Here is a 25,179-nt window from a genome sequence, read left to right on the forward strand (position 1 = left end):
AATAATGTCAAAATGGTCCACAAAATGGTGTCAATTTTTCAAATGCCACACAACTCCTTAAGGTGGGACAGGTGTAATTGACACTTTTGTGTGTGGAAAGATCATATAAACTCTTTACATGATTCATTAAATGTAGAAAAACAGGTTCAATTCAAATTTTATGCATATTAATGAGCTAATTTGCATATTTAATTAGCAAATATTAGCAGTTTTTCAACAAAAATGTAGCTCCACTATACAATGCCCTATTGAGACACTTGAGGTGTCAAAATAAAGCTCTTGCAAGGATCTAGTGCATGAGCCTATTTCCAGCAACATCAGTGGGGGTAGGAGGTGTAACACCTATGATTTTGGGGAAAAAATGACATCTTGTGTGTACCAATTTTGGCATATTTGGTCATCTGATTTTATCAATATCCAAGAAACATTTCAATGTAAGTTCTTGCACTAGATATTGGTGTAAAGAACATAACTGCCAACTTCAGGTCTATAGGGGGTACACTTTAGGAGCTGCATTTTTTCAAATGTCAACTTTTGGTGAAAAAATGAAATGTGTGAAAAACACAAGGCAACGGGTTTGTAAACAAAGAAAATAATAGATTCTTGGTGTAATTAGCACGCTTTTTAAGCAATTTGCATAATTTTTCCAGATTTTTTTATGTTATGAAAACTACATACATAAATTAAAAATGACAAAAACTGATTTTTGATGAAATGATGATTTTGGCCAATCTAATTACACCTGTCCCACCTTAAGACACACCTGTATATGGATAAGGTCCCCATTTGGCAGTACATAGTAAAAATTACTATTACTGTCAATTGCCTAAATTATGCTAAATTATCACTACATTTATTATTTTAAGTAATGATAACAACAATTAGTATGAAAATGGTCAATTAAAAGGGCATTTCATGATCCACAGCATCATCCCCCCACTTTTCTCAAAAAAAGTTGAGATTTTTATATTCACTGGAAACCTCTAGCTACCTCTGGCTACATAATGTACCGTATTCATTCCAATAAGCACCCAGGGCGCTTAACAAAGTCATTCTGGGTGGGCGCTTATTTTTTACATGGTTTGCCATGTCTTGTGTCATTTGCTCGTTTCCTGAGGCTGTTGGTTTTAAAATCATTATCGTTTATTTTGTTTGCTGTTTTATATTTTGCTCTTTCATGCTTTTTGTAGTGTAAGTTAAGTGTAATTAAGTTGTTCAGCGCATAGTGGCCTTTTAGTTTTATGCGCTTTATAAATGCATTTTATTATTATTATTATTATTATTATTATCCTTTAAGTGATTATGCATTTATTTTGATGTTTCCAATTATCCGCCTCACACTACATGTGCCACTCAAGCGCAATGCCATGGCTGCTTGGTGGCAAAATCTTTTTTTTTTTAAGTAATGATAACAATGGCCCACAAAATAGCATAAATTGGGACTTTCAAATATTGAGAAGGACACATGCATACCCCCTAAAGACAACCATGCGTATGGATAAAGAGGTGTCCGTTTTGGACACCTGTACATTTTAAGCAATGATAGCAACGGTGTAATGGTCCATATGAAAAGTTTGACCTTTCAAATTGAAGATGTAAAGTTTTTCGCCTAAAAGACCTAAAATGTTTTTGGAAAAAAAATGTCTTTCTTCGATACAAAAGGTCAAAATTTTCAATTGATGGCCAGCTTTTCATCCCAGCTACATACACTTAGGTACATATTATTAGATTGATAAAGTTTGCAATTTTAATAATTTGCCATAAAATTTGTATCATATAGCAAATTTCAAAAAATCAAAATTATTTGATATCAGAAGGACATCCCTCATATTCAGAATGCAATTTGGTGTGTCTGATATGCTCCATGGTTACACAAAAATACTGTGCAATGGGTGTGACTGACCCCTTAAAGGTCCGTTCATACTACCACTGCATTTGCAATGCGTTGCTTTGCGATGCGGTGCATTGCCGCACTGCATCGTACTGCAAACTACTGCATTGCGATTTCGCAATGAAGTTAAATACATTTTAACTTGGAAATGCGACGAGTTGCGTTGAGTTGCGGCAAAAAGTAATCGATATATCGGTATCGCAAAGCAACGCATCGCAAATGCGGTGGTAGTATGAATGGACCTTTAGTTATAATAGTACATACATTTAAGTTGCTGGTAACCAGTATTTCAAAAAAGGTGTAGCTTTGATATTGATATGATGGGATTCAATTTTATGCAATATTTATGATGACTGGCATATTGTTCTACGGTTTCACGATTTACTATATGACCCGAGAAGGCATTGAGACAAACAGCATGCATGTGAAATGTTCCAAAGGTTAATGATCGAGAATGAAAAGAACAGATTTACTTTATCATGTTTCTCTCCCTACGCACAAGTGTGTATATTTATGGCCTTTGCAATATTTTCTTATATTCTTGATTAGGTATGAGGTATATACGGTACATGTAATAGTTAGGCCTATATTAAATGTAATCATAGTACAAATAAATCATCTTGATTCAATTGTCTATACTGTGTCCATACTAATGTGTTCTCTTTAAAGCTAGTGGAAGTAGCTTGTCAACTTTCAACATGGGAATATGATATATACGATGAAGTATCTTTAATTTAAAATTCATAGGCCTACATCAGTGAAAAATAAAAAATCAGCAGCCAACAAAAAGTAATTGTGTATAGTAGGCCCTACACGATAAACAAGGTTTTCTTTCTATATTGGCCTTATTTTTATGTGTAAGAAAATTTATCGCATTATCGTGTTCACTCTAAGCGTAAGTTTGGGCCCCATTTGGTTCCAGCAACCTCTACTGTGAAAAGGGCTATTGTGCAAATTTAAAATGCGAAAATGCAACTCTAACTCCAACATGTAAGTCTAACTCTAAATCGAACTCTAAAATGCAACTAACTCTAAATAGACCTCTAAAATGCAACTCGGCTAACTCTGACACAATAACCCTTGCACTTCTGAAGTGTGTCACTATAGTTGGCACAAAAGACTTTAAATTCAATATTCATTGACATCTCAAAAGTATGCTTTAAATACTTTAGGGACCCACCATTAAGACTTCAAGGTGGGCTAGGAAGGTTTGAAAAAAAAAACTTTCCCCACTACATGAGCAAAAAAAACACTTTCCCCATCAACACTAAAAAAAGAAACTTTCCCCACCTAACTGTGTATAAATGCATGAAATTAAAAAACCAAAAAAACTTGGCGGTGAAAAAAACAAAACTTTGCCGCCGTAAAAAAATACATTTCCTCGACTCCAACTTCCTAACCTAACCAACTTCCTGTTTAATGGTGCATCCCTTATGGCCAATAAGTGAAATATTTCTGTACATATAATATCCTGAATATAAACGTATTCTGTACATGTGCTGGCTATACTGTTTTAGCATGGTTTTAGGGAAGCTAATTTGTGTGCTTAAATAATATTTGAACAAGGTGTGTGGGGGTGGGTGTGTGGGCTATTTATTAAATTATCATGAGGTCATATTTATACATTATCTGACTGATAAAACTAGTCTATTTATGTAAATTTCTTGCTGAGATAGTTTAACAAATATCATAGCATGGAATTTAAATATTTCTGGACATCATAAAACATCCTGATTATAATGTGTATAGTAGATCTTTGTTCCTGTCAATCAAAGGTATGTATCACCAACTATTTGGACAATAATCAGTTAATAGGATGTGACGTGAACTAATCAAGTTACCATAATAACTAGCTGTCAAAGCTAGCCCACCAAATAAAGTAGATTGCTGGAAGTTCCAGTGTTCGATTTAGAGGGGTTTTACATGCACAAATGCATGTAACTTTGGCTCTGGGCATGTAGAATTTTGCCTGTGCATGCAAAATTTTGTGTTATTCAGCCCATTTTGAGGAAAAAATCAGAGTTGTGCATGTAAATTTTATTTTCTAAATCGAACCCTGGCTGGAACCTAATGCTATTGGACTCATTGGAACGTTCTAAATGACCTGTGACTGTCAAGGTAAAATTGATTCATTATAACAACAACTTTGACAATGGGTATACATACTAAATCATACAAATATATATTACAATATTAACTGCATCTTGTTCTTGATGAAAGTTCTTTTGCATTCAATGTTCTGGACATCTGATATATTTTCCTGTTTCAAACTTGAACCTTTGCGTACAAAATCCTTGCACAGATGACAATTTTCACAACAGTGCTCTGGGAACAGTATTAATCCTTGCTGTTCCACTTACATTGACAGACTTGATAAATATACGATTTCTTCTAAACAAAACAAAACTTTACTCACCAGTTTGACGGTTTCGCTTTTCATGGTCGAAAAGCATCATCAGAATATTGATTGATGATCACTTCTTCCGGTTGGACAATTCCCGACCACAGAGGGTGTAGAAATGTCACTCAGTAGAGGATTGACTGACTTGTTTCATAAATCAGACTTCAGCATGTGTTGACAAAAGAGTAGATCAGCATATTGGCAGAAATTTCATATTTCTAGTCCAAAAAGCAATGCTCACTGTGGATGTTTCAAAATATAGCAGATATCAATGCTATTGTTGCGATGATAGCAGACTCGATCATCTTCACAATATTCTATGAACATATTGGTTGCTAGTGGCGAGACAAGACTGTCCATTGCTGCCCCAAATAGCAGTCTGAAGATCTAACTTCTGGAGGCAAAGTATGCTTTAAAAATAATGAATGGTTCCAAAGAGTGTAACATATGAAAATTAAATTTAAGCTCATATTTTTTTATAAATATTTACACAATTGTATTTTCAGAGAGACAAAATGATGGAGACGTCAGTGGACTGCCTTGATGATGCTGATAGCTCTCTAGTTAATCTACTCCATGATGATGTAATCATTATTATATTCTCATTCCTCAGTCTCCTTGACAAGATAAGAGCCACTTGGTAAGTTGCTCATCCATTACATATACTTAGGCACCAGAAACAAATTAGTTTGATCTGTCGATCGACCGTTGGTGCTAGTTATTAAATGAACTATCACCTAATTAATCAGAATTAATGCTAAATTTATATACTGGCAAATATTCATATGACATCACAATTAACAATAGTCAATTAATTGATTCCATAAATAATAAGGATTGACCAAGCATCGATGGTTGATCGAAAGATTGAACTAATTTTACCTTAGGCCCAATGAAACAGTAGCATAGCCAGGAGGCAGCTGCCCCACCCTTGGCAAAGTCTCGCTGGGATGCTAGCCACCTTGATATTTACTTTTTTCATCAAATTTTCCTCTTGAAAGTTGCCCACATTTTCAATTAAAGCCATGTGTGATTTGCTCCACAGCGATGCCTTCAATTTTTCTTAAATTTCTACCTCTTAGTCTGAGTCTGAAGTGAGTCTGGAGTTTTTGTATTAAATCGGAAGATCTCCAGTTTAAATTGAGTGGTGGCTATACACATTGTGTGCATTGAGTTATTTGAATCACTGTGGTATAAACTGTGCATATCGCCATTCTTCTTATGTCCTGACGTATAAACTGTGTGCATGTCACTATTCGTCTTGCGTCGTGTTTGTTCATCCTGGCTGTGTGAAGCTAAGCCAATATAATAATATGATTGGCGAGCTAATATGTGCATTGTAGGCACTGCTCTGTTTTACCTTGTTTGGCTCGAAATTAAAAGGGGACATGTGATCAGTGCAAAATAGGAATCTGTTCTTTATGCAAATTACACATTATTGCTTTAACTTATACTTGTTTTTTACTATTAGGGTATGCAGAAGATGGCGTTGTATTCTCAAGGAACATCCTTCACTCTGGACCTCATTGGACTTCACAAGTACTTCCAGCGACAGTTTTCATCATAAAAGCATAGGTTTTAAGACTGACGATTCTTCAGTGTTATCGATCTTAAAATTATATGCCAGCTCTTCTGTTGATACAATTAGGACAGTTATCCGAACAACTGAGGGAGGCACTGAGATAGTCAAGTTAATTCAAGAGAGCTGTCCTAAACTTCAAACTCTGTCAGTAACTGTTCACGGGCAGAGTCGCTTGGCGAAATATTCCGACTCTGTGCTTGAAATTCTTGGCATGTGCCAAAATTTGAAGTATTTGATGCTTGAGAATATGAACTTGACTAAGCCAAATATGGCTGCATTAACAGAGAGTGTTTGTTTACAAGAATTGACTTTAAAAGGGATAACCTCTGATATGAATCGTATCCCTTTGAATGATATTATGAAAGAATCTGTTGGTGTGAAATTAATTGGGTTGGAAGTTTTTAGACTGGATTGTGTCGACCAGATTCGGCGTCCATATGGCCGTAGTCCATTTCATGCAGTGATCACGCCAAATATCAGCGGATTTCTTCAAACTATGACGAAGTGGACAAAACTAAGAACATTGGCACTCACCGGTTTGCTAACTTTTACAGAGTGGGCTTTCCGGGACTTGATAACGGCACTACCAAACCTAATATGTGTTTCATTAGGAGATGTATCCAATAGCATACTTCAACTGATATCTCTGAATCTTTGTGAGATTAAAGAGCTTCATATCACAGGTGGCAAATATTCCATGGAAGGTCTGGAATATTTAAAAGAACACGGGAGACTTCAAATTCTCTCTGTAAATCTTGATGGTCTTGTGATTGCTCCACCGGAATTTGAAACATCTTGGACGAATCAACTTGTGGAGATCCTGTCTTCTTTACCCAATATTAAATGTTTCAAAATGACAGGAATAAAAGAAGAGGAACTGGATAAACAAATTGCGTATTTAAAGTTAAAAAGAAACATTGAAATAATTAAGCCGCATTTACAGATAGAACAAGGGTACTAACAAAATCCAGATTTTTTTATATTAAAAAAAATCTATATCGACAGCAGGAGTAAAGGCCCCAAATGTGCAAAGTGGGTTAAGAAACAGAGCATTTGACTATCACCTGTAAACCAAACCCACCTTATAAATATAAAGGGACATTTTCATTTTTTACACTCAATTTGAATCCTGTACCACAAAAAATAATCAGATTCCAAAATTTTGATATAAATTGCACTTGCATTTGTGATATTAATAGTAGCAAAAAACAACAACACCATTTCACCTTTTGGTAACATCTAAATACAGGCTGTATCAAAATGATTGGTACCCATCCGTTTTCATGTTTATTGACAAGCCTGCTGCTTCCAAATGCAGCGGCGGATCACAGTAAAATGACCCCAATTTGCAGTTTATAATCGTTCGCATTATTTGTCTATAAATTAGGTGCATTCCATGTTACATTGTGATGTGGCAGTCCTGTCCCATAATCACAGAAAAGTGACGGTACCAATCATTTTGATACACCCTGTAGAACATTACATCAGGCCTAAAACATGAGCTTTAATTCTTCAACCATGGATTATGTAAAGAAAATGCAGCTAAAGCATACTTGCACATTAATGCAGATTGTCCCAATTGACATTTTCAGTAAATCCCATAAGGCCAAAGAAAAAAAAGATTGTTCGCTTGTCCTTCACCGACCCTAATCTGGAAAATCCGGAAGAAAGTTTTTTTTTGTTTTACTGTACAAAGAAATACCGACTCTAATTTTGGAAATTCCAATTTTTTTTTTTCTTTCAACATTTTTGACATCCTGAAAAGTTTTTTGTACAGTTTCTACACACTTCTAAACATTAAAAACATGAATGAAGTGGCATACAGTAGAGAAATATCCCAATTCACAACTATTTGGGCATACAGTCATGTTTTGGCTATGAACTTTAATTTTTTTTTACCCAATTCTGTAAAAGTTGTGGAGGACAAGCAAACAATCTTTTTTTTTTTTTTTTGGCCTAAGCTGTGATGCTGTCAGCTTGATATGCACATCATTATTGCACTCTTCATGGCTTTGAAATGCCAGTATCAGTGTTTGCTACACGATGCGGATGTGCACATCTGTGACATCTCGGGTCTACCTGCAAAGGCTTATGGGATTTACTGAAAAGTTAAAGCAATATTATAACATTTTCAAACAAAATAGATTAGCATTTCTTTGCCATAAAATGTTAGCTTTTACTGTCAGATATATCCCCTTTTATTTTTGAGCCGACCAACTACGGCAAAGCAAAGAAAATTGGAATTTACTACCAGCGCACATGTATGCCAATACGTACCACTCCTTCGGTCATGTTGTGGTACGACCCTTTGTTGTGTATATCACCGTCCCACACGTCGTGATGTACTGTGTGTTATGAACATCGTGTATGCGTTCGACTAATAATTCCATCGTAATAATAAAGCGCTGAATCAGCCTTTAATTCAAAATCACGGATTTTGACAAAACTACAGCACTTAGTCTTGATTTTTGCAGGGTATATTGGTTTTATAAAGTACAATTTAATCGTGTAAAAAAAGGAATTTTAAAAATTCAGTGAGGGCGTCTTCCTCAGCAAATGTTATAATATGGCTTTAAATGAAATTGCGCAACAAATTAATCATTTTACTTGATTGTGTCACATAATGTGCTATTCCAGTTGAAAATACATTAAACAGGGAGTGTGAATTTCAAATGGTGTTACCTATCTGAATAGGCGTCTCCATTTGAAAGGGGGGGGGGATTAAATTCATGTCTTTCATAGGGGTTTATGAATTTCAACTGGAATAACCCAATGTGACAATTAACAGATTTGAATAATAATAAAATAAATAAAATAATTTAAAAAACTCACAGAATAAAACCAGCAGTTTTTCACTTCCATTTATTTGACATTGTCTCCTTAAGGATTGTTTCTTCATTACAACTTTATGAAAGCAGTGTTTTTACACAATACATACATACCACATTCATTCCATTAACCACCCATGGCACTTAAGTCATTTTGGGTAGGCGCTTATTTTTTACATTAAGCCAATAATACATTAAAAAAGTTACAAAATGTTCATCCATCATCATCATTGTGTCACGTTTCAGACTATGATTCAGATTTGCATGGGGAGTTAAGGGCTGGGGTATGAGCGTTTGGACAGTATTTATTTTGGGACATTAGAGCACATCAGACATATCGAATTGCATTCTGAATACGAAGAATGTCATTCTGATATCAAATAATTTTGATTTTTGAAATTCGCAATTTAATACACATTTTATGGCAAATCATTGAAAATTGATATTTTTGATATTTAACAGTACTTGAAGTAAACTTTATAAATCTGATGATTTATACTTGAAGTGTATGTAGGTGGGATGAAAAGCCGACGATCAATTGAAAATTTTGACCTTTTCAGTATTGAAGATATGGATTTTTTTCCCAAAACACCAAAAAAATTAGGTCTTTTGGGAAAAAATCCATATCTTCAATATGAAAGGTCAAAATTTTCAATTGACCGTAAACTTTTCCTCCGTATACATACACTTTAAGAATATATCATTAGATTTATATGATTTACTTCGAGGACTGTTATATATCAAAAATTTGAAAAATATCAAATTTTTATAATTTGTCATAAAATTTGTATTATATTGTGATTTTCAAAAAATGAAAATTATTTTATATCAGAAAGACATGCTTCGTATTCAGAATGCAATTCGATAGGTCTGAGGTGGTCTCATGTCCCACAAAAAATACTGTCGAAACGCAATAAACGCTCATTTTAGATCCCTTAATAAACTAATATCACAGTTTGCTTGTTGTAAAGTCACTGGGTGGGCACTTATAGGGGCATGGCGGTTAATGGAATGAATACAGTACATGATACATACACATTTTATTTATTTTCATGCAAGCAAATTTAATAAAACAGCAAAATAGAATTTAAAAAAAAGATGGCGGAGATGTAACAAAAGGCAAAAGCCTGAATTAAGCATTACACCACCTTAAAAGAAATATTATAGGCTAATTATTACTAGAATTAAGAAAAAATACAATAACCACAAGTTATGTTACAGTTACACCTTACTGTAAGCAACAGCAATGGGATATTCCATTTGAGATCCACACCCCCCTTAAAGATTGCAAATGGAGTCACCCAATTTTGTTAACATGAAAGCATATAAGATTTCTGAATGATTTAAAAAAAATGTTCTCTCAGAATTTGCATGAAGCAAGTAGATTTTGTGTTGTCACTGTCATTAATTTTTAAACATCAAAATAAAAATGTAGCATGATGTAAATAAACTTGAAAATAAATTAAACTCATTTCCCTTGATACATGTAGTTTTGCAATAACCTACCAGTTACAACGACAGTTGGAAATTTGATTTGTGCCCAAACAAGAGCAAATTACAACGACAGTTGGAAATTTGATTTGTGCCCAAACAAGAGCAAATTCATGCAAGTTGTTTCCAGTTTCCATCCCTACAAGTTTGATTGGATCAAATTGGATAATGACTATACCATTTGGGGATGTATCACAATAGGGTCAGGGAATAATTTCTGGTACAATAGACACCCTAATCTAGTCTCCTACCTGAGCTGAGGGGTTTCTCAACTTTGGTTTGGGTTGGGATGTGCCGCTGGGATTCCAAGAAAATACCCTACTTTAAAACAAATTTGACGAAAAACAAGACCCAAAATTATACCAATTTTTGGAACATTGACATAAATTTGGCTAACACAATTTACACTTTATTTAGAAAATATTGATAAAACACATTTTTTAAACCAAATTTGATGAAATTGAGGGCCATCAATAAACAAAATTGGCTGAAAATTCACCCCCAAATCTGCCACTTATCCTGGCACATTTTGCTATCCCCAGGATTGACGTTCATGCTCCTATTGGATAATTTAGTGGCATGATTAAAGCTTAATTGTGAAGTTTGAAAATAGATCAACATATATGTATTCTAAGGAAGCAATTTATCTTACATTCTTTGATCTCATCAGATTAAAAGAAGCATTTACATAATGGAATAGTCCAGTAGGTATACATAATGGAGCAGTCCAGTAGGTGTACCATATCAAACTGCTGCCTTTCTTAAAGCTATTCTGATTGGTTAATTACATGATACAATCATATGATTGACCAACTAAACTACAGCTTCTAAATATTTAAGCTCAAACCTCTTCAGCCCTACCACCATTCTTACCATGCTGCTGATTGGCTCAACATATCATAATAGTATTTTTGTGACCAATCAGCAAGTATTTAACATATTCTTTTATAACAGGTTTTTACAAATATTTTTGTATTAAATAAAATAAGAAAATTGTGAAAAATTAATAAATTGGATAATTCTCCAAGACCAATGAGAACCTCAACACAAATACATATGCCAAATTTGAGAAACTTTTTAACAAAGAAATAAAACTCAAGTTTAACAGAAAACTCAAGTTTAAAGGAGTATTTTCTGATCCTAGCCTCCTCTTTTTATAACATTTTTCAGTTAATATCAACGAAAAAAGCTTATTCCAAAAATTTCAGTTGGAATTTCGATTTTACATTTGCAAGTAATGCATAATTATGTGTATTACACTGTTCCATAGGCCAGTGTTGTAATTCAAATTTAATGATATCTTAATTTCAATTTAATGCTATTTTTGCCAAATTAATTAATCTGCAAGAAATTTCTAGTACAAAAAAATCATGTAGCTAGAAGTTTCCAGTGGTATGAAAATCTTTTTTTTTTTTTGAGAAAAGTGGGGGGATGAAGCTGTGGATCACAAAATGCCCTTTTAAATAAAATAGAGTCCATCTAGGACAAAAGTTGTACTACATACTCTACTACAAAAATAAAGGGATCAGAGTATTGGTGCTGATCAACCGTTTTCGGCATGCAATACTCAGTACGCAGTAGTCTAAGGTCAGTATGCACAAAAGAGTTAGACCAGGTCTAAAGTTCCATCACGAATGGTCCTTTACTCTTATTGCCTATCTAGAGTAGCTAGCAAATTCTAAAGATTCAAATGCAAAACAATAATCCAAAATAACTTAAGCAAATGTAAAGGAAAATGTCCTTTCTCCTGGGACTAAATTCCACTTAGACCAGGTCTAACTTTAGACCCGGTTTACCTCTTTTGTGCATACGGACCTTAGTGTTCTGTTGCCTAATCATTACTCAATAAAATGACACTCACCTGATTTATAATGTCAATGCCATTTTTGAAGAATGTCCATAAATAAGTCTGATACTTTGTTGCGTAATATAGATTAAAACGGACGTACAGAATCTACAGGGATTTGCCAATTTGTGATTGACCTGCAATTTTTTATATATATGTGACCCGTTCTGGCAAAACCAATAACAAGTCACATTTTTGACATTTCATGATTTTAATAAAAACATAAGCACACGACAATAAGCTTTAAATGAAACCAAAATTATATACATAGCATCAATACTTTTCAAGATATGGATATTTTTTTAATTTTGTAAATGATACCTTGATATTTTTGCCCAATTGCTATTCTGAGTTATGGGTTAATTACTTTCCTGCCTTACACAGGATTGAATAGGGATAATCATAGTTCAACTGTTAATTATTGATTAAAAAAATCTCTTTTTTAATAAGTACTTTCAAGGATTTGAAAGTCCACTTAATTCCACAGTCAAATACCATGAATTTAAGGCATGTAACTCAAAAACATGCCTGGTGACTTGTTCCAGGTTTTGTTGGAGCTGGTCACATATTTAAAAATCTTTTCCACAGAGTACTTTAAGGCAATCAATTTTGAGAACTATTTAATGAAATCTCCACAAAGTTCTTGTCAATAAAATGTTTGGAGGTGCCATCACGACTAGTCAATTTCCCATCTTTGTAGGCATCCTGTGCATGGCTTGCAGATTGGAACCTCACCATTAATCGCCCAGCCGGAGTCCTCTCAGCCTTCTCAATCTCTCCATATCGACCAAAATATTCCTGTAATTCATTGCTAGTCAGATGACTAATATTACTGCCTTTGGTTATGTAAAGTGTCCGATCATCCTCCTGTATTGGGAGAAGAGAAGATTCTTAAATAAGTGGGCTGATTACAGATTAAATCAACACTGTTTTACTTCTAAAATTAGACAGTTTTGGTTCATATTACAAAATTTTTTTATGATGGATGAAAATGGCTGGGCTTGGAATTATTCAAATTTGAATTTGCAGGAATGACAATGTCTCCATCTGTGGGGTGTGGATTTCAAATAGATCAGCTCATTTACATTAATTTGTATTGAAAGCAAACAGTAATTAGTGTTTTGACCACAGAATTAAGACCAGAGAACCAGGACTCGATCACCATCTTGATACAGGCATGGAGCAAAAATTGGGGGTATTCGGTTTCCCTCGGAATGCGCTTGAGGCATTCGTTGTCATGCAAGCGCGACATGGATGATGGGCGCATTTTAGAGACGCACTTGATGCGACCTGCACGCGAGTACCAAAACGCTTCAGATGAGATGCAGAATTGTTTTCGTTCGCCTCTGCGCACCGTCGGCAAGGACCTGAATACCCCAATTTTCTCCCCCATAGCTGACGGTAGCGATTGTGCGTGGCGGTATAGGGAGTCCTGGTTCTCCTTCTCTAATTCTGTGGTTTTGACACATTACAAAATCCAGACACTACTGTGGTACATGTCCAGTTGCACCTAGCCAGTCTTGGGACTTTCATAGATCAATCCCGCTAATTGCTTATAACACAGTTTTCAATGGAAAAAATGGATTATTTCAGGTGAAATTTTCTCATATTGAAAACTCTCTCAATTGAATGCCAACAATACAAGATAAAACTGATGATTTACATGCCAAATGATCAAAAACTCAACATATGCCGACCCAAGACTTTACTTATTTTAACACTGAACAGTAAATACCTTAAATTAGCAGTGCGCCCACAAAGCTGAAAATTACAATTAGGTTGAGCAAATATTTACTCAAAACCGATGCAGTGCGGATGAATTTTGGTTGTATTTCAAACTGTCATAAATTATTGAAAATATACCATTTCAAAGCATCAAAACCCAAAATGAATTTTTTTGCTCGGATATAAACACTGTTTTCATGTCAGAAAATTATTTTAATCTTTGTATTCTACATACACGTACCTCTGTTCCTTTCATTTCTGCAGTATCCTCTTCATCAGTTTCTTCCTCTGTAATGTTGATCTCCATCTCTGTACCTTGCTTGCTATTTTTCTCTTTTATAGCAGAGGCCTCCTCTTCTGATACCTCCATCTCTATTTCATCATGTTCAGTTACATCCATTGTTGCACCTGTTATATCTCCTGGTATCTCCTCATCATCCATATCCATTTCCTCTGGGACATATTCATTGCTGGTAGCAAGTAGCTTCATCTCACTCTGAATACTATCATCAAATTTCACTCCAATATGTACATCTTTAAAGAAGATGTAGTGCTTCCTCACATCATCATCATCTTCATCTTGTAACCCATCTCTGTACGCGGCCACCGCTTCCTGGGTTGTGTCAAAGGTCACCATTGTGTTGACATCTGGTGTTGATGATAGCACAGTATCAATAATCTTGCCGTATTTGTCAAAGTGTAACTTTAAGTCTGCTGCGTCCAAACCATGGGGATCAAGTATGAAGAGAGTGCGTCTCATCCGCTCAACTTGATGTTTCTGCAAAATAGGAAGGAGCAACAGATTAAAAGAATGATTTAAAAGGGCATTTTGTGATCCACAGCATCATCCCCCCCCCACTTTTCTCAAAAAAAGTTGAGATTTTTATATCACTGGAAACCTCTGGCTACATAATGTTTATGTACAAAATATTTCTTGCAGATTAATTCGTTTTGCAAAGATATCGTGAAATTTGAATTAGCTTTTTTCGTGAATATCTACTGAAAAATGTTATAAAAAGAGGATGCTAGGATCACGAAATACTCCTTTAAGTTAAGGGTTCATAATTAAAGAGGTGTGGCCCTATATTTTATGTTGTTTTCTATTAGAGTGTGGCCTACCATTAACAAATGTTTCCAAATATTGAGTTGTATTGCTCCAGTGGTTTTGATATGAGAACCAAAATTATATTTCATCAAAATAATGATAGACTGAACAAAATTTCAATAATTCAGATTTCATATGGCATTTATATGTTAGTTGATAACCTAGGTATCTTTTTTTTTTTTGTCACAGGATACATGTGATGTTGAGGGTCATAGACTGATAATGACACTTGCTCAACACCCTTTTTTGATTCAGCAGGCCACATTAGGGCTCATATTGAAATACCCTGCCACGCTTTCACACAGAAAGAAGGCAGGATTCCCCTCGCTAAGCCCACGCCTCAGGAAAGCTTGGTCATAAAACGGATTATAAAGATGGATTATATGCATCAGTGATACACCCTGCCTTTTGAAGTGGTCCATGACGAATGGGCAGAAAACAAACTGACTATCTCTCATCGCACAACCCAGGAAAGCGCGCTCCTAATTTAAGTGGCTAATTGCAGTGTTATAATCACACAGGATTTTAACAAAAGAAGGCTAGCATAGGAAAGCTGCAGGATGGCGCACACCTTCCTGTGTAAGGGAATTTCAATATGAGCCCTTATACAAGCACAAATTTGAGATTTTCTTCTAAAGACTGTCTTGAAAAAATTAGATTATCCGTGATTTTCCTACTTTTTTGTCTATATCACGAATGTCAGAGCAGGCGGGTATTAAATTTGTTATGATTGGCACTTGACCAATCACATGCATCATTTAGACACTCTTATATGTATGAACTTTTGTTTAAAATTAACTTATTTTCACCCTCCAAAGCACATTTTCAGGTAAAATCCGGATGGAATGAATGAAATTATATGTTGAATCAGCAACATATGGATTCTATTTCATTCCAAACAGGATTAATTTATCAATTCAGCATCAAAGTGGTTACGTAATTCTCTTGGTTACCGGATCACGCTATTTCTGTATGCCTTCGAGCGCCATATACTTTGTGTGGTGATCTTTATTGATCGTGGTTCATTACTCAAGAGCGTGATCCCGTTGACATGGTAACATTACGTAACTTCAATACTGAATTACCAGTTAGCTTAGCTAACTCAGTAGTATCCACCACACCAAAAAAGTCTTCCTGGTGTTTTTAATTGCTGGCAAATCTAAACTTCAAGTTTTGTATACGTTCCAACACAAGACCTTAAACACTGATAATTGTGACCCCTCGGCACAACTGAGCCCTGAAGTCGCCAATCATCATTTTTGAGATATTCAACCAAAATATTCTTCTTGAAATTAGCTTTAAAATGATGTATATCATGTCTATAGTACTTGACATTGAAGTAGTGAAAAATCAATAAACCAGTCAATAAATCCTTTGTTTCCTATTATTTATTGTTAAGTTCGATGGAGCATATCTCAATAGTGGCACTGGCGACATCCGGGCACAGTTGTGCCGAGGGGTCACAATTGGTAATACCTGATTACTACTGCTGATGTTATCCTCCGTTCCAGAACTTGATGCCAAATCTGGACCAACTTTCACACATTGATTGCCAATGTAGTGTTTTCTCAACCGGCCAAATTCACTACTAACATCAACCTTGCCATCCCGGTATGCTGCCCTGGCTGCATTCACAGATGGAAACTTGATATGTTTTGTTCCTGCATCAGTATATAGCGTGACAATTCCATATTTCTTGAAATATCTTATAATGTCAAGTTGGTATTTGTAGTTTTTCACGCCAATTATGACCAATTCTGGTTTTGTAATCTGACTCTCAAAGAAATTCTACATAAGGAAAGAAATGCACATTTAAACACAATCAATAAATAATAATTGAATACATTTAAGATGGCAAGATATAAGACAAATTGTAATATGAGTTGTCAAAGCAGTAGACCCTTTCATTCTCAACACAATTATTTTGCATAATCCCTCAGGGATCAACCCCTAATACTAACTACACTGCCATAATTCAGTACTGTGTTTACTCATCTTCACTGTTTTTCACTTGCTACTGGGATGCATATGGCTTATTTTATCACCTTATTGATTCAGCTTGGATTGATTATGGCTCCAAATCATCGGCTACTCATGATTGGAATTACTGAAGATAATGCCACCTTAAGTATGAACTACCTCTCACTCCTTACTAAACTTTGGAAGAGCTATACATTTGTTATGTAAAGTGTGCTGAGGCTTGTGGATCAACGTCTAGGTGTTGTGCATGTGCGTAGTGCACTATAAATCACTGCACACTTTTTTTGTTGAGTACAACCTACTCAGCATGGTTTCAAAGAAGGAAAACTAGAATTTCACGGTTCTCGCGCAATGCCATCACCTTGACGCCCATCATTTTAACCAGTTCAATTTCACTTGACCCTAAAATGACCTTATTTGCCTCCCTAAGGTGGCCATTCCCACTTAATTTCATAAACTTGCAGCAGCCTTGGGCAATTTGACCCCTGAATGACCTCAAAATGACCTTGACATTTTTGCCTTGTTTCAGTGGTCGTCCCTACAAAATTTCATGAACCTGCAACAATCTATGGCAATTTGACCCCGGATGACCCCAAAATGACCTTGACATTTTTTGTCTCGCTAGGGTGGTCGTTCCCTCCAAATTTTTTGATGAAAGCACTTTTTCCATTGAGCTCTCCAGTCTCCCCAACATTGATTGAGGGGGAATGGGGGAAGGAAGGGGAAAGGAGAAGGTATGTACTTCTCATCAAACATAGTTATACTAATTTCACTGAACTATCAGAGCGGCAGTGAAGAGTTCCAACATATTGTCAAGGTGTGCTAACTATTAATTTTGTTGATTGTGCGTCCAGGGATACTGCCAATCAGAAAAAGAAAATCTGCCCAACCGTACCTCCTGTTTAAAGCTGTGGAGGACACAGAATTAGAGAAGGAGAACCGGGACTCCCTATACCGCCATGTACAATCGCGCTGTCAGCTATGGGGAGAAAATTGGGGGTATTCAGGTCCTTGCCGACGGTGCGCGTAGACGAACGAATACAATTACGTGTCTCATCTGAAGCGTTGTCGTACTGTGCGTGCTGGTCGCATCAAGTGCGTCTCTCAAATGCGCCCATCATCCATGTCGCGCTTGCATGACAACGAATGCCTCGAGCGCATTCCGAAGGAAACCGAATACCCCCAATTTTTGCTCCATGCCTGTATCAAGATGGTGGTCAAGTCCTGGTTCTCTGGTTTTAATTCTGTGGTGGAGGACAAACAAACTATTTTTTGGCTTAATTGGTAATACCTGATTACTGCTGCTGGTATCCTCCTTGGCATAACTTGATGCCAAATCTGGACCAACTTTCAGATATTGGGTATAATGGCCAATGTAGTGTCTTCTCAATCCAAATTCACCACTGTTAGGATCAACCTTGCCATCCTGGTATGCTGCCCTGGCTGCATTCACAGATGGAAACTTGATATACTTTGATATTCCTGAATCAGAAGCGCGTCTTAACAGTTCCATATTTCTTGAAATGTGTTCTAATGTCTTTGTTACTGAAGAATTGCCCGCCAATTATGATCAATTCTGGTTTTGTAATTTGACTCAAGAAGAAATTCTACATAAAGAAAGAAATGCACATTTAAAGACAATCTATATATAATAATTGAATACATTTAAAATTATATTCAATTCAAACCTTGTCTACAAGCATATATAGCGTTTTTGATGAAAGCTCAATTAATATGAAACAAGCGTGAACGGCCAATACTATAGATTGGTTTTACAATGATACTTGTTTGTATATGCTTGGATCTGTAATTTATTTGCTCAAACTCCATAATGGCGCCTGGATTAATTTAGCTTTCATCAGAAACACTCTATATGCTTGTAGACGAGGTTTTACGGTATATAATTTGTCAAACCAGTAGACCCTTCATCAAAATTCAGATATGTGCATTTTCAACAAGCATTATGTGCAGATAATCAAATGAATGTGACAGTCTACCACAAACTGCTCATAAAGTCGGCAAATTTTATTTTAAGTTCAACGCAAAATGTACATGATGGTTGTATTCATACTATACAGCAAAAGGTACCGTAGTATTAACCCTGAAATTATGGCAATTTTCGGGCCTCATAACTGCTCAATTATTGGTCTAAAGAATATAGGGGTATACATTTTTAGAATGGCAATGATGTCATCTGTGAATCCAGGATTTTTTATTAATTTTTAATTGTAGATAAAAATATCTAGGGACCCTTTTTTATTATTTTGAATTTTGACCAACTTCACAGAAAATGATTAAAAGAGCGCTAACCTGGAACATTTTCACTACTTCGACTAGCGTCTTCAGCAGATGGTGATGCTGTGATGATATCTTGTCTATAATCGTATATTTCACAGAAAATATTTGAAATTTGGTTGAAAATCAAGCTTTTTTTATGATTGTTTTGAAAATTTAGCATTTTTTGTCCATTTTTGCCTCTTTGATTGAAAAGAAACATAAATTCTGAAATTGTAGTTTAGGATGCACACAGGATCCTGCAGAGGGGAATTTAAAAAATAAAATTATTTAAAATCACCATTATCTGAACATAGTTCATGGAAGACAATGATAAGCTTCCTCTTGCGATGATTTATGTCTAATATTGTAATGAACATTACCTGACTCCTGCTGCTGTCAACCTGCTTTGTAGAACTTGATGCACCACATGGACACACTTTAACACATCGATTATAAATGTAGTGTCTTCTCCATCCAATATCATCAGTCGCATGAATCTTGCCATCCTGGTATGCTGCCCTGGCTGCATTCACAGATGAAAACTTGATATGTTTTGATGTTCCTGCAGCATATACCGTGACAGTTCCATATTTCTTGAAATATGCTTTAATGACTCCGTATCTGTAGAATTCTTCGCCAATTATGACCAATTCTGGTTTTGTAATTTGACTCAAGAAATTCTACATAAAGAAAGAAATGCACATTTAAAGAAAATCAAGAAATAATAATTGAATACATTTAAGATTGCAACGGATGTGAAAATTTGTTATATGATTTGTCATACCAGTGAACCCCTTCATTCAGATATGTGCATTTTGTCACAAGGGTGATGGAACACAGTTTAGAATTCCCACAAAGCCTGCATCATTTCACATTTCAGGTATGATGGCCCACTTCAATGGCTGCCATTGAGGTGTAGGAATGCGATGAATCGGATTTGTCTATATAGACAAATCCAATGAGCCACAAGATGGTCATAATTTATTTGGCAATTACTGGGTCCCCTTCACACCAAACTGGTGTTACGACTGTCTAATTGGGCAGATTAAAGCATAGGTAGCGAAGAAGTATCATGCTTTTATTGAATGCATTTGAGAAGTCGGCCATATTTACGATATGATACATCATATGCACAACCTCTATATGTCCATACTCCCGCGTTGAAATGACGCCCGGGGTATTTGAACTCTTTTTTCAAACATATAACGCATAACAAATGAATTGTGATACAAGAGGAATAAAGATATCCCTAATTACAATGGATTAGTAATTGTTATGCGATTATGTTATTTGCCAGGATCCAAAAGAGATAACTTCCATACAGTTAATATGCATGCAGCCTCACTACAGGAATTTCCTATCTAACAGTGCATTATAGTTTAATTTTGACTTTCAAATTTGTTCAGTTTTTACATCAGATCAGGCTCAAAATGCCAAAAATTACCGATCAACATAAGGGAATGATAAAAGCATATCATGTTGAAGGAAAATCTAACCGTGAAATTGCAAGATTATTGAATATTGACAAGGGATCTGTTGAGAAAAATATATGAGAAAAAAGGAGATTCATGGTTCAATGGACAATCGCCCAAAATCTGGACGGCCGAAAAAAACCAACATCAAAACAATAATAACCGAACCCAAATAGCGTTTGTATCAAACATTGTTGATGATGACCAGCATGATAACTTTTTGATAGCCACAGGGTATTGAGGTCATAATGAGCCTCATTAAACAGCACCACCACTTTTTTCAATGGAATTTTACTGTGTAATTTAAGGACATTTTTTTCATTCTTTATTTTTGTAATAAATGATGGTTCCAGGTTCCTGCAATTATGACTATTATTGATTAAAGGGTTTATATTTTAGTGACAGTTAGGTTTGATACATTTTCCATTAGTAGTATCATTACAATTTAACATTTTCTGCGGTTATAGGGGGTGCGGAAAGACATTTCAATGCGGGAGTACAACGCCAGTCTGTTTTCTTTTGCTAAACACTGTTCAAGTGGTGGGTTACAAAGCATTGTATTTTGTGTAAGTATGTATTAATGTATTAACCCTAACCGTACCAAACATCAAAAAACCTCAATTCAGAAAGCGTAGGCAGGTATCCCATGTGATGCTATTGAATCATCATGCGAACAGTCATATGGCGACGGTAAGCTTGGCCGGGCAAGCTACACCCCGTGTAGTATTAATGTATCAACCCTAACCGTACCAAACATCAAAAAAGCTCAATTCAGAAAGCGTAGGCACAAGCAGGTATCCCATGTGATGTCATCATGCGTGTTGTGATATGAATCTTAGGGATTCATTCACCGCGAGTACTCACACCCATCACATTGTACATTTGAAAGCAGTGAAGTGCGATGTAACGATGTGCGCATCAGGATGATGACATCAGAGGTCTAATTGGTTCATTTCATGTACAGAATTTTTTGTGATTTTCGACAAAGGGGAAACCTTTGTACATGTTTGTATTTTTGCCTCAAACTGCAGTTTAGGATACACAGGGGATACTGTATATAGGGGGTTTAAAAAATAAAATTATTTTCACCATTATCTGAACATAGTTCAGGCTATACAATAAGCGCCATCATTCAATGATGTATGTCTAATATTCCTTGTTTTAAAATTATTTTCACCATTATCTGAACATAGTTCAGGCTATACAATAAGCGCCATCATTCAATGATGTATGTCTAATATTCCTTGTATTCAAAATTATTTTCACCATTATCTGAACATAGTTCAGGCAATACAATAAGCGCCCTCTTTCAATGACTTTATGTCAAATATCGTAATGAACATTACCTGGCTGTCAACCTGATTTGCAGAACTTGGAGCAACATATGGAGTTACTGTAACATATCCATTATCAATGTAGTGTCTTCCCAATCCAATGTCATCGCTAGGATCAACCTTGCTATACTTATATGCTGCCCTGGCTGACCTCAAAGATTGAAACTTGATATGTTTTGATGTTCCTGCTTGAGTAAATAGCGTGACAGGTCCATATCTCTTCTTGAAATATGTTGTAATGGCTTCGTAACTTAGGGAGTGCCTGCCAATTATGACCAATTCTGGTGTTGTAATTTTTCTCAAGAATTCATTCTACATAAAGAAAGAAACGCACATTTAAAGACAATCAAGAAATAATAATGATCAAATACATTTAAGGACTCGGATATCAATGTTTGGACAGTGTTTTTTGAGGGACATGAGAGTACATCAGACATATCCAATTGCATTCATAAAATGAGGAATGTCCATCTGATATCAAATAATATTAATTTTGTGAAATTCATGATATAATACAAATTTTATGGCAAATTATTGAAAATTTATATTTTTAAAATTGTTGATATTTAACAGTCCTTGAAATAAACTTTATAAATCTAATGATATGAGATACAGCTACATACACTTTATGAACATATCATTAGATTTATAAAGTTTACTTTGAGGACTGTTAAATCTCAAAAATATCAATTTTGAATAATTTGCCATTAAATTTCTATTATATCGCGAATTTCAAAAAATTGAAAATAATATCAGGACATTCCTTATATTCAGAATGCAATTCGATATGCCTGATGTGCTCCATGTCCCACAAAAAATAAAATAATGTGCAAGCGTTGCTATCCGACCCTTAAGACTAAAAGGGATATGAAAATTTGTTATATGATATGTCAAACCAGTAGACCCTTCCATTCATCAAAATTCAGATATGTGCATTTTTGAACAAGCATTATGATAAGGATAATGAACTGAGTGCAATGCATTCGTCAAGATAATCGCACGCGCCGTGGAGTTATTGCATTTAGCTTGAGAGCCGATAGGCTCGAAAAGCTAAATGCAATAACTCCATGGCAAGTGCAATTATCTTGACGAATGCATTTGCACGCAATACATATCCGTCATACACTGAGTGTAGGCCTATTAAAACAATAGGCAATATTAATTGCTGCATTCATTATATTAGTTTTAATATTAGGGAAAATATCTTACATTTTAAAAACACCGTCAGGACATTGACCAGCTACGTAGCATTTAACTGGTAAAGATAATCAATCCCTGTAATCAATGGTATCGATTAAGCCATACGTCATACTTAGGTAACTTATTCACGCATGGTTTAATTGACTTGACTTTATGTTGTGATCATTTAATATCGTGGTTTCGAACACAGAGAGCACTGAACCAGTTGGAAGCGATCGATTTAGATGTCAGACTAGTACTACGGTGAATATCAACTGGACTTTATAGCTCTATAATTTGAACTACTTATATTAAAACACACGACATTGGGATTTAACAATTTGTTCAGTATTATCATAGGCCTTCAAACACATGTGTTTGAAGGCCTATGGTATTATAAAGCATGATCATGATATTATGCGCTAGTGTGTGTTTCGGGCCCGGCTATGTTATTTTAGATATAGGCCTACATGTATTTCATTTGTAAAATGCTGAATATTTTGCAATGGTGTCATCTTGTATAATTATGATCCACCTGTTTTTGGCCCTTTTTAATTAATAGAAGCTCGATTATTCTCATTTGATGTTTGATTTATTTGAGGTCATTAACAGGGCTGTCAACTTTTGGAATTGCTTGGCGTGAGACAGATGCGTGCATCGGGATTTGCCGACTCAATTTTCATTTTGAACAATGATTATTTGAGCCACGGCGCTTGAGAATTTGAAAAGCGGGGTGGGGGGGTAGAAACAACAAATTATTCATGACGATGCGTGAGATTTTACTCATTTTCCAGCTTTTTGCGTGAGATTTACTACTAGGCGTGAGATTATACTAGGCCCTATCTTGGCGTGAGATCGTGAGAAAGTGACCCAATGCGTGAGACTCACGGCCAATGCGTGAGAGTTGACAGCCCTGTCATTAATCATAATTTATGACAATGATATTTGCAAGGGTGCAACTCTACTAGTCTTATTACAAGACTGCCCTATCCCAACCCTAAACCCTAATCCTAAACTCCGTAAACGAGGACTGGACTCAAGTCTAGCGAGTTGCACCTTATTCGTAATTGTACACTATTATAGAACACCGTTTGTAACTATACCATTTTAACACCACAGAATGTATATTCGTACTTTTTTGTTGGTATATATATCGAACAGACAATTATATAGTTATGTGATCTCTGTGTCTAAATCGCCACCTAACTCTACTTTATGGTTATGTGAAAGTAGTATTTCTAGTATTTGAGCGTGCACGTATTATCTAGAATCTATTGTTTAGCGTGCAGGTTTTAGATAATGCATTGTTTAGCGTGCAGGTTTATATAATTTGGGCTGTGAAGGGTAGTTCGCGAAAATAATGCACGGGAGAAGAATACATAACGATGAATAGAAACGGGCACTAGAAGTGTATGTGCAGATAATTCTCTACATGTATTACTCTTCTGCTAAAATTTGAAAAGTTTGAAATGCAATCAATCTATAGAGGGCAACAGATGGGTGATACTGGCATTGTGTTCAGAGTTTGAGGTGCATGTAATTGTTAGAAAATACTTTTCAAAATTAGAGCAAAATCACCATTTTGAAATGAGTGCAATAAAAGCAAAATTTAAATTTCCTCTTTCATCAACTTCTTTGAAAAATGCTTCTCCTTCTAAACTGACTCAAATGTACACGAAACATATTCCTGTTTTCACACTGCGATATATACTTCTTCTTTAGTACTTACTATACTTGCCATATCAGCTTGAGTTTGCTGTTCTGTTGCAGATGTGGATGGGTTGTCTGTGGTTGTGTCCACTGATGAGGCTGTAGATGAGACTGGTTGTGCAACTTCTGAGGTTTCTTTCTTCTGCTCTGATTTGTCACTTGTTTGCTTTAATAGTTTAAAAATATCAGAACAAAAAACATCAATCAACTACGAAATTGGATCTGTAATGGAAGTACATTTTTATAAGAAATAAAGCTGTATCTCGTTGTAACATCATCCAAGCAGCACAATTCAGCTCCTATTAAAAAGTGTGTTCCAATGATTATGCACTCCTGTGGTGTAAACACAAATCTACAG

The 25,179-nt window shown here is 35.5% G+C and overlaps 1 protein-coding gene across 1 annotated transcript in view; it reads right to left on the bottom strand.

Annotated features, from left to right (window-relative positions):
* Window positions 1-10,328: 10,328 nt before the first annotated feature.
* The window catches only part of LOC140137910 (uncharacterized), a 50,109-nt gene continuing 35,258 nt past the window's right edge, over window positions 10,329-25,179 (bottom strand). Inside the window, exons 24-29 of the mRNA XM_072159715.1 lie at window positions 24,841-24,987; window positions 21,945-22,244; window positions 19,507-19,806; window positions 16,346-16,657; window positions 14,006-14,542; window positions 10,329-12,906 (exon numbers count right to left, since the gene is read on the bottom strand). Of these exons, the coding sequence (XP_072015816.1) occupies window positions 12,643-12,906; window positions 14,006-14,542; window positions 16,346-16,657; window positions 19,507-19,806; window positions 21,945-22,244; window positions 24,841-24,987 (1,860 nt within the window). The 3' untranslated portion in view covers window positions 10,329-12,642. The remainder of the gene's footprint in view (window positions 12,907-14,005; window positions 14,543-16,345; window positions 16,658-19,506; window positions 19,807-21,944; window positions 22,245-24,840; window positions 24,988-25,179) is intronic.

Source organism: Amphiura filiformis, chromosome 17, assembly GCF_039555335.1.
Source record: "Amphiura filiformis chromosome 17, Afil_fr2py, whole genome shotgun sequence".
In the NCBI taxonomy this organism is placed as follows: Eukaryota; Metazoa; Echinodermata; class Ophiuroidea; order Amphilepidida; family Amphiuridae; genus Amphiura; species Amphiura filiformis.